Raw genomic sequence first — 11564 nt, 5'->3', positions numbered from 1 at the left:
GTTCAGTTCCTTCCAAACCCCTCCAGTAATCAAATTTCGGCATATCAGGTCTGTGTGCCTACTTTGGTCCAGATCCATCAGTGTTTGGATTCACAGTGCTCCCTGGATGTGGGTGAACTACTACTCCCAGAAAGGAAGGCCAGTTCCCCCCAAACCCCTACAGCAGGGGTTCCTAATGTTGCGACCCCTTAATGAAGTTCCTCATGTTGTGGTGACCCCCAACCACAACATTATTTTATAACTGCCATTTTGCTAATGTTATGAATCATTTGGCACAAATACCCAATACGCCCAAATTTGAATACAGGTGGGGTTGCAGGGGGTTGGTTTTGTCATTTGGGAGATGTAGTTGCTGGGATTTATAATTCTCCTACAATCAAAGAGCATTCTGAACTCCACCAATGATGCAGACTTGGCACACAGAACTCCCATGACCAACAGAAAATACTGGAAGGGTTTGGTAGGCATTGACCTTGAGTTTGGGAGCTGTAGTTCACCTACATCCAGAGAGGACTGTGAACTCAAACAATGATGGATCTGGACCAAAATTGGCACAAATACTCAATATGCCCAAATGTGAACACTGGTGGAGTTGGGGAAAAATAGATCTTTACATTTGGGAGTTGTGGTTGCTGGAATTTATAGTTCACCTACAATCACAGAGCATTCTGAAGCCCATCAATAATACAATTCAGCCAAACTTCCCACGCAGAACCCTCATAACTAACAGAATATACTGTGTTTTCTGATGGTCTTTGGTGACCCCTCCGAAACCCCCTTGCGACCCCCCCAGGGGTCCCGACCCCCAGGTTGAGAAACACTGCCCTACAGTAAGCAAATTTCAGCATGTCAGGTCTGTGTGTCTAGTTTGGTCCAGATCCATTAGTGTTTGGATTCACAGTGCTCCCTGGATGTGGGTGAACTACAACTCCCAGAAAGCAAGGTCCGTTCCCTCCAAACCCCTCCAGTAATCAAATTTCAGCATATCATATCTGTGTGCCTAGTTTGGTCCAGATCCATCAGTGTTTGGGTTCACAGTGCTCCCTGGATGTAGGTGAACTACAACTCCCCCAAATCAAAAGTGATTTTTTTGATTTAAGTCAATGAGCTTGGGTACCTGACGTTTTGAGTGAAGGACATACATTGGGTTGTTAGGTGTCTTGTGGCCAAATTTGGTGTCAATTCGTCCAATGGTTTTTGAGTTCTGTTAATCCCACAAACTAGCATTACATTTTTATTTATATAGATTATTATTATATTATATTATATTATATTATATTATATTATATTATATTATATTATATACATTGGGTTGTTATGTGTCTTGTGGCCAAATTTGGTGTCAATTCGTCCAGTGGTTTTTGAGTTCTATTAATCCCACAAACTAACATTACATTTTTATTTATATATATATATATTATATTATATTATAATATAATATAATATAATATAATATAATATAATATAATATAATATATTATTATATTATATTATATTATATTATATTATATTATATTATATTATTAGCATAGTATAATTTTTCTCCCCATCTTTCTTTCAGAATTTCCAGATTCCCTATAAAAAAGGTGGAAATATTGGTTTGGAGGTGGCATCGGATCTCTCTATGTGGACGGCACAGAGAAGATTGAACCGATCTTGTAGAATTTCAACATGACTCTCTTTTGGGCCTTGCCTCCATATCAGTGAATGAGCAACACGACATTGCTGCTGCAGGCTACGATATTGACACCGAAGACATCCGAAACATCCGGGAAATTCCTCCCAACGTGATGTCAACATAGCCTTGCTTCAGGATTATCTTCTTTATGGTCTTCTTTCGGATGGGTCAGGCCAGCGCTGAATAGCATCTCTTTTCTTCTTCATTGCCTCCTTTACTGCCGCCAAGATGTCCACCGCCAAAGTGCCTATTTACCTGAAACGGGGAAGCCGCCGGGGGAAGAAGGAGAAACTCCGCGACATCCTCTCTTCGGACATGATCAGCCCGCCGCTGGGGGACTTCCGGCACACGATCCACATCGGGAGCGGTGGGGAGAACGACATGTTTGGGGACATTTCCTTCCTCCAAGGGAAGTTCCACCTCCTGCCGCGGTCTGAGAGCAATCTGAGTGAAGACGGAGGCGGACATTACGTGGTGCCCTTTGAGTTCTCCCGCACCTCCACCATCTCCGGTTACGACCCACAGTCGTTGGAGATCCCCTCGCCGCTCCTGAAGAATGCCATCTCTCTCCCGGTCATCGGTGGGCTGCAAGCCTTGACCTTGCCTTCTGCTCAAGCTCCGCCAAAACCTCCCCGCCTCCATCTCGATGACAAGACTCCGGTGGCCCCACAAATACTGGACCCTGAGCCGAACCCAACCAACGGCACTCGGACTCCGGAGCCGCCGGCTGTGGCTAACGGCAAGTGTGTAGCTCCTTTGAACGGCTTCACCGAAGAAGGGGACAAAGATGAGGCCGTCATCCTGTCTCACGCTGGGTCACTCCTCTCCCTCCACGTGGATTTGGGGCCCTCGATTCTGGACGACGTCCTCCAGGTGATGGACAAACATCAAACCGAGGAGGTGGCCGCTCCGTTACGGGATTCCGACCGGCAACAACTTCTGACGTGATGTGGCGGATGCCCGGTGAAAGAAACTCGGGACTTTCCGGACAAAGTGTTTTGTACATAACGGCGTGTGCTGCTGCGAGCAGGACTGGTGTGTGTGAACATGTATGAGGTCTTGGGTGCCGCTTCACTAACCGTGTACTTTCTCCCCACCGACACTTTCGTAGTTTTACAAACTACCTCTCCATCCAACGTGCCAAGAAAAAAAAAACTTTGAAATTTGGGTATGTCCTTATCCAGTTGCAAGCCATTAACAATATCTTCCCCAACGCTACTGTGTTTACCTGTATTCGAAACGAAGCAATAAATTCATGAACATTGGTGGGGTGCCACTTACTTGCCACTAAGAATCGTATTGTTTTGAGTGTTGTTCAAAAGGATAAATATAAATAAATAAATAAAACTTTATTTATACCCTGCTCCATCTCCCCCAGGAAGACTCGGTGCGGTTTACATGAGGCCACGCCCATCAATGCACACAATCTATATAAATAAAACACACAATCTATATAAATAAAAATGTAATGTTCGTTTGTGATACCATCAGAACTCAAAAGCCACTGGGGGAATTGACACCAAATTTGGACACTAGACACTATCTCAAGCAAGCTATGTTCTCCACTCACAAAACCCCCCAAAAACACTTCCCCTCCCTCCCCCCTCAGAAAGACATCCAGCTTAAGCCTCAGGGAGGGAGGGGGGAGGGAAGGAGTGCCTGTGCATGGTCAGCAGGCTCCCACGGGAGAAGGCTCTCTGTTCAGGAGCTGGAGGAAAAGCCCTCATCCCCGCAGGCCTTAACATACCTCTCCAGATCCGACTAATCTACCGCCGATGGGATGGATTCGGGAGAAAGGAAACTTTGCGGAGGCAAAAGCAATCAAGCTCAGAGCAGATGATAACCCAGGCTCAGAATACAGAACCCTCTATTCATGTCAGGCAGGAAGACTCCATTCAAGCCCTCCCAACAGATGGCCATCCAAGGACATTTGTGCAAAGTTTGGTCAGGGAGTATCTTACATTCACTCACTGAAGGCACATTGGAATAACCAGGTTTTCAGATTCCTCCTGAAGATTGTCAGTGTGGGGGCTTGCGTAATATCTCTGGGGAGTGAGTTCCAGGGCTGGGGGGCCACCACAGACAAGGCTCTCTCTCTTGTCCCCTCAAGTCGCACTTGCGATGCGGGCAGGGGTGAGAGAAGAGCCTCTCCAGAAGATCGAAGAGATCGTGTGGGTTCGTAGATGGCCTTCGATACCGTCGACCACGGTATCCTTCTGGGACGCCTCGCGGGAATGGGACTCGGAGGTACTGCTTTGCAGTGGCTCCGGTCATTCCTCGAGGGTCGGTCTCAGATGGTGTTACTGGGGGACTCCTGTTCAACCCCACAGCCTTTGTCTTGTGGGGTTCCTCAGGGTTCAATACTGTCCCCCATGTTGTTTAACATCTACATGAAGCCGTTGGGCGAGATCATCCGGAGTTTCAGGGTGCGGTGTCATCTGTACGCAGATGATGTCCAACTCTGTCACTCCTTCCCACCTGCTACTAAGGTGGCTGTCGAAGTCCTGAACCGGTGCTTGGCCGCTGTGACGGTCTGGATGGGGGCGAACAAATTGAAACTGAATCCAGACAAGACAGAGGTCCTCCTGGTTAGTCGCAGGGCCGAACAGGGTATAGGGTTACAGCCTGTGTTAGACGGGGTCGCACTCCCCCTGAAGACACAGGTTCGCAGTTTGGGTGTGATCCTGGATTCATCGCTGAGCCTGGATCCCCAGGTTTCGGCGGTGACCAGGGGAGCATTCGCACAGTTAAGACTCGTGCGCCAACTGCGACCGTACCTTGGGAAGTCTGACTTGGCCACGGTAGTCCACGCTCTGGTTACATCCCGCCTCGACTACTGCAACGCTCTCTACGTGGGGTTGCCTTTGAAGACGGCCCGGAAGCTCCAACTAGTCCAACGGGCGGCAGCCATGGTACTAACAGGAGCAGGGCGCAGGGAGCATACAACTCCTCTGCTGTACCAGCTCCACTGGCTGCCGATTAGCTACCGGACCCAATTCAAAGTGCTGGCTTTGGCCTTTAAAGCCCTAAACGGTTCTGGCCCAACATATCTATCCGAACGTATCTCGACCTATCAGCCCACCAGGACCCTAAGATCTTCAGGAGAGGCCCTTCTCTCAATCCCGCCTGCTTCACAGGTGCGGTTGGCGGGAACGAGAGATAGGGCCTTTTCTGTGGTGGCCCCTCGGCTTTGGAATGCCCTCCCTATAGAGATAAGAACAGCCTCTTCACTGATGGTATTTCGTAAAAAACTGAAAACTTGGATGTTCGAGCAAGCTTTCGATTAACCCGATGCAAGGAATTCTCGACCTAGGACCGGCAATTACCGACAACGAATCAGGATCATGGCTAAACTAAGAGATGCATTGGTCTGTATTGGTGGCCCAATACTGTGAAATATATATGTTGTGTTTTATATTTTAACTGGAATATTGTCGTTTTATTGTTGTTGTAAACCGCGATGAGTCGCCGCTTTAGGCTGAGATATCGGCGGTATACAAGCGTATTAAATAAATAAATAAATAAATAAATACGGTCGCGCAGGTAAGTGGGTCCCAAACCGTTTAAAGCTTTGTAGGTCAAGACCTGCACCTTGAATTGGGCCCAGAAAATAAACGGCAGCCAGTGGACCTCCTTTTTTTTTTTTTTTAATTAATTTTTATTCAAGGTTTTTCAAGTCACAAGAAACTTAAACTTGGGTTTAATTATACATAAAACCAGGTATTGGGGGTTAGGGAAGGGAAAGAGTTTGGGGAGGGTGGGGAGTGCGAGGAGCGAGGAAAAGTGGAGGGTGGGGGGAAATGTGAGGTTGGGGAATGGGTCTGGGAGGAGTTATTGATCTTACTTGATCATTTTGCCCCCCCCCAAAAACATAGTGTTATTATTTCTTAATCCTTATTTATTTATTTATTTATTTATTTACTGCACTTGTAGACCGCTGTTCTCAGCCCTAGGGCGACTCACGGCGGTGTACAACATATAAAACCAGGTACAATTTACAACATAAGCAATATCACATCAACAGTAAACGCGACACTATCAATAATACAGTTACACTAAATCATTCGCAACGTCTCATCATTGAATCACAATCCAAGTCTCGTTATCCATGTTCCGTTCCAGTCGTCATTGCCAATTGTTGCAGCACTTACGCAAACGCCTTCTCAAACAACCACGTCTTTAGTCTCTTGCGGAATGACATAAGGGAGGGCGCCAGTCTGATGTCCACAGGGAGGGTGTTCCACAGCCGGGGGGCCACCACCGAGAAGGCCCTATCTCTAGTCCCCGCCAGGCGTGCCTGTGAGGCAGGCGGGATCGAGAGAAGGGCCTCCCCGGATGATCTCAAAGTCCTCGTGGGCTCATAGGCCGAGATGCGGTCAGACAGGTATTTTGGGCCGGAACTGTTTAGGGCTTTGTAGGCCAACACCAGCACCTTGAATTGGGCCCGATAGCAAATTGGCAGCCAGTGGAGCTGGTACAGCAAGGGCGTTGTATGCTCCCTGCGTCCCGTTCCTGTTAGTAACATGGCTGCTGCGCGCTGGACTAGCTGAAGCTTCCGGGTTGTCTTCAAGGGCAGCCCCACGTAGAGAGCATTGCAGTAGTCAAGGCGGGATGTGACCAGAGCGTGTACTACCGTGGCCAAGTCAGACTTCCCAAGGTACGGGTGCAGCTGGCGCACGAGCCTGAGCTGTGCAAATGCTCCCCTGGTCACCGCTGAGGGGCCCCCATAGTTCTCGTTTGTCTGAATCTAGTTGATCTTGAAGTATTTTTTGATTGGAGAGCAATCTGCCCTGGCCATGCCTGTCATCTGTTTGTTTTCTAGGTACCATGTTAGAGAGTTCATGTTTATTATGTCTAAAAGCTTAATTATCCATTCCTCTATTGTTGGTAGTTCTTTATTCTTCCATTTCCTTGCCAGTATAATTCTCGCTGCCGTCGTCATCATGTGGAAAAATAGCTTATCTTTATTTTTCTCGAGTTCAAAGTCTAGTATTCCTAGGAGATAGTATTCGGCTTTCATTTCTATTTTCAAGTCCAGTATCTTATTTATTATTTCATGTATCCCTTTCCATGTCCAGCTAGTGAAAAACAGGAGGGTTGACTAGTCTCTGTAATTTGCACCAGTTAATAATCTGGCTGCCACCCATTGGACCAATTGGAATTTCCGGGCCGTCTTCAAGGGTAGCCCCACGTAGAGCGCATTGCAGTAGTCCAGTCTAGAGGTAACTAAGGTGTGGACCACGGTGGCCAAATCCGACTTCGCAGCTGGCGCATGAGCTTCAATTGTGTGAAGGCCCTCCCAGCCATCGCTGATGCCTGAGCTTCAAGCGTCATCGCTGAGTCCCAGCGGACACCCAAGCTGCGGACCTGTGACTTCAGGGGGAGTGCGACCCCATCAAGCAGAGGTTGCCACCTTATACCTCGATCCGGCCTACGATTGACTTGGAGGACCTCTGTCTTGTCGGGATTGATCCTCAGCTTATCCATCCTCATCCAGACCGTCACAGCGGTCAGGCACTCGTCCAGCACCCGAGGGGCTTCCTTGGAATTAGGTGGAAAGGAGTAGTAGAGTTGGGCGTCATCCGCATATAGATGGCACCGAACTCCAAAACTCCGGATGACCTCTCCCAGCTGTTTCATATAGATATTAAAAAGCATGGGGGGCAGAATGGAACCTTGCAGGACCCCACAGGTCAAAGGCCAGGATGGGGAAAACACTCAACAGTCATAGAGCCATGTAAGCCACCACATTTTCCCCTTGCCTTCCATCTCCATCCCTCTGCCGAACAGAGCCTGTGTTGGATGGGGTAACACTCCTGAAGAGTCAGGTCCGCAACCTGGGTGTGATCCTGGATTCATCACTGAGCCTGGAACCCCAGGTTTTGGCGGTGAGCAGGGGAGCATTTGCACAGTTTATTTACAGTATTTATATATTTATTTACAGTATTTATATCCCGCTTTTCTCACCCCTCGGGGGACTCAAAGCGGTTTACACATAGATAATGGCAAAGGTTCAATGTCTTACAACTACAATAGTAAAACCACACTTTGGACATAAATCATATTAAAAGCAGTACATCACCAAATATCTGTATCACCAAATATCTGCACCAAATATCTGCACTGCATCCTGTCAGATCCCCAAAATCTGGAGGAAAGCAAGAGTCATCGCCATCTTGAAGCCAGGCAAGACCGTAATGACCCAAAAAGCTACAGACCAAACTCCCTGTTGTGCCACCTCTACAAAGTTCTGGAGAGACTTATTTTGCATAGAATCATGGAAAATATAGACCCCTGTCTGATCCCACAGCAAGCTGGCTTCAGAAAAGGCAAAAGCTGCACATCGCAAGTGCTGAACCTGACTCGGCACATAGAAGATGGCTTTGAAAGAGAGCAGGAACGAAAGAGAAAGAGGGAGGGAGGGAGGGAAGGAAAGAAAGGTAGAGAAGGAAGGAAGGAGAGAAGGAAATAAAAAAGTGAAAGGAAAAGTAGGAGAGAAGGAACGAAAGGAGAGAAAGAAAAGAGAAGGAAAGAAAGAAAGAAAGATAGAGAAGGAAGGAAGGAGAGAGAGAAAAAGTAAAAGAGGGAAGGAAGGAGAGAAGGAATGAAAGAGAAAGAGGGAGGGAAGGAAAGGTAGAGAAGGAAGGAAGGAGATAAGGAAATAAAAAAGTGAAAGGAAAGGAACGAGAGAAGGAACAAAAGAGAGAAGAGGGAGAGAAGGAAGGAAAGGTAGAGAAGGGAGAAAGGAGAAAAAAAGTGAAAGGAAAGGAAGGAGAGAAGGAGATAATGAAGTGAAAGAGGAAAGGAAGGAGAGAAGGAACAAAAGAGGGAAGGAAGGAAGGTAGGTAGAGAAGGAAGGAAAGAAAGAAGGAAATAAAAAAGTAAAAGAGGGAAGGATGGAGAGAAGGCACGAAAGAGAGAGAGGGAGAGAAGGAAGGAAGGAAAGGTAGAGAAGGAAGGAAGGAGAGAAGGAAATAAAAAAGTGAAAGAGAAAAGGAAGGAGAAGAGGAACAAAAGAGAGAAAAAGGGAAGGAAGGAAAGAAAGGTAGAGAAGGAAAGAAGGAAAAAAGTGAAAGAGGGAAGGAAGAGAAGGAATGAAAAAGAGAAAGACAGGGGGAAGGAAGAAAAGAGACAAGGAAGGATGGAACCAAAGAGCAAAGGAAGGAAGAAAAGAAACAGAGAAGGAAGAATGAAGAAGGGAAAAAAGAGGGAAGGAAGGAAAGAAAGAAAGGAGAGAAAGAGGGAGGGAAGGCTGGCCACAGCAACACGTGGTGGTTACAGCTAGTAAATAAATAAATCTCATGGCCCATAATGTAGAATCATAAAGTCAGAAGGGACTCCAAGAGCCCTCCATTCCAAAACATCCAATCCCTCTCTCGGCTCGTTGTGATCTCCTAAGACTCCTTTTTGCATTGACTGTTTCCTAGCCAGGTTAGTAATGTACTCTTTAATTTTTCAGTATCAGTTTCTAGCTCCCAAAGGCTTTTAAATCCTTTTCATTGTGCATTGCGTCCCTACGGTATGTGGCTTCCATTGTCCGGTCAAACAAATGTGCGGCAACATTCTGGAATGAGCCATGCTGCATTGGGTCCCTGGCTGGGTCATCTCTGTTTTCTTGATTGATTTATTTTTTCTTTATTTAAAACTTTTATATTCTGCCCTTCTCACCCCGAAGGGGACTCAGGCACTGCATATATACGGCAAACATTCAATGCCAGGACAAGAATTCATATATGCATACATAAACATTAAAAACATTTATCTCAATATCAAAATACACCATTTAAAACCGTCTTGGTCATCTGTATCAAATCTTTCCTATTGCTGCTTTATTGCCCTATCCCGAAAGCTTGTTCCCACAGCCAAGCTTTTACCATCCTTCTGAAGAACAGGAGGGAGGGGGCCGGCCTGATCTCACCAGGAAGGGAGTTCCATAGGCTGGGGGCAATCACCGAGAAGGCCCTGTCTCTTGTCCCCACCAATCGTGCCTGTGACAATGGCGAGAGGGAGAGCAGGGCCTCCCCGGAGGATCCATCTGAACATGAGGAAGAACTTCCTGACTGTGAGAGCCGTTCAGCAGTGGAACTCTCTGCCCCGGAGTGTGGTGGAGGCTCCTTCTTTGGAGGCTTTTAAGCAGAGGCTGGATGGCCATCTGTCAGGGGTGATTTGAATGCAATATTCCTGCTTCTTGGCAGAATGGGGTTGGACTGGATGGCCCATGAGGTCTCTTCCAACTCTTTGATTCTAGGATTCTATGATTCTATGATCTTAATCTCCATGATGGTTCATAGGGGGAGATGCATTTGGATAGGTAAATTGGGCCAAGGCTATTTAGGGCTTCCTAGACCAAAGCCAGCACTTTGAATTGTGCCGAGTAGCAAACTAACAGCCAGTGGAGCTGGTATAACGTCGGAGTTTTATGCTCCCTGTATGCCACCCCAGTTATTAACCTGGCTGCCTCTCGTTGGACTATTTGAAGCTTCCGAGCAGTCTTCAAAGGCAACCCCACGTAGAGTGCATTGCAGTAGTCTATCCTGGATGTAATGAGAGCTAACGTGGAGCACCGTGGCCAAGTCTGACTTCCCAAGGTATGGGCTCAGCCGTCTTCATAGAATCATAGAATCAAAGAGTTGGAAGAGACCTCATGGGCCATCCAGTCCAACCCCATGTTGCCAAGAAGCAGCAATATTGCATTCAAATCACCCCTGACAGATGGCCATCCAGCCTCTGTTTCAAAGCTTCCAAAGAAGGAGCCTCCACCACACTCCGGGGCAGAGAGTTCCACTGCTGAACGGCTCTCACAGTCAGGAAGTTCTTCCTTATGTTCAGATGGAATCTCCTTTCTTGTAGTTTGAAGCCATTGTTCCGCATCCTAGTCTCCAAAGAAGCAGAAAACAAGCTTGCTCCCTCCTCCCTGTGGCTTCCTCTCACATATTTATACATGGCTATCATATCTCCTCTCACCCTTCTCTTCTTCAGGCTAAACATGCCCAGCTCCTTAAGCCGCTCCTCATAGGGCTTGTTCTCCAGACCCCTGATTCCCTCTTGAGTCCCTCTGCGGAGGTTGAGATAGGACGGGATATACAAGCCATAAATAAATAAATAAATAAATAAATAAATAAATAAATAAATAAATCTTTATTTATACTCCGCCACCATCACCCCAAGGGGACTCAGGGCAGCTTACATGAGGCCAAGCCCAACGAAACAAAACAGGAAGCAAATAAAACAGTTGAAATAATATAACTCACATGTAAACGATAACACACAGAATTTAAAACCTTATGGTCAGGCCAGATGTAATAAATTAAAAAAATTAAAATAAACACTGGGCGTGAACAGAGGTAGGATGTCTCTAAGAAGGAGGGTTTTTAAAGATAATGTAGGGAGACCAACCCAACAGTAGTAAAGTGCTTCTGAGGACATTTTGCAGGGAATTGGTCAGAGCAAGGCATTGTTTCCTTTATTCAAAGAAGGCACACTGGAACAGCCACGTTTTCAGGCTCCTCCTAAAGACTGCCAATGTGGGGGCTTGCCTGATATCCTTGGGGAGTGAGTTCCAGATTCGGGGGGCCACCATGGAGAAGGCCCTCTCCCTCATCCCCAGCAATTGTGCATGCAAAGGGGGCCGGAGCAAGAGCAGGGCCTCTCCAGATGATCGAAGAGATTGTGTGGGTTCGTACACAGAAATGCGGTCACGCAGGTAGGCAGGTCCCAAACAATTTAGGGCTTTGTAGGTAAGCACCTGCACCTTGAATTGGGACCGGAAAATGAATGGCAGCCAATGGAGCTCCTTAAACAGGAGGGTTGACCGCTCCCTGTAAGGAGCTCCAGTTAACAACTTGGCCGCCACCCGTTGGACCAACTGAGATTTCCGGGCCGTTTT

General features: G+C 47.1%; 1 protein-coding gene across 1 annotated transcript in view; it reads left to right on the top strand.

Annotated features, from left to right (window-relative positions):
- CDC42EP2 (CDC42 effector protein 2) overlaps positions 1 to 2972 on the top strand; it is a 29439-nt gene extending 26467 nt beyond the window's left edge. The window contains exon 2 of the mRNA XM_067472422.1: positions 1562 to 2972. Coding sequence (XP_067328523.1) covers positions 1907 to 2626 — 720 coding nt within the window. The 5' untranslated portion in view covers positions 1562 to 1906 and the 3' untranslated portion in view covers positions 2627 to 2972. The remainder of the gene's footprint in view (positions 1 to 1561) is intronic.
- Positions 2973 to 11564: the final 8592 nt, after the last annotated feature.

The sequence above is a fragment of the Anolis sagrei genome, chromosome 12 (assembly GCF_037176765.1).
Source record: "Anolis sagrei isolate rAnoSag1 chromosome 12, rAnoSag1.mat, whole genome shotgun sequence".
NCBI lineage: Eukaryota > Metazoa > Chordata > Lepidosauria > Squamata > Dactyloidae > Anolis > Anolis sagrei.
The sequence above is the reverse complement of the archived record's forward strand: the minus strand, read 5'-3'. Positions and strand labels throughout refer to the sequence as shown.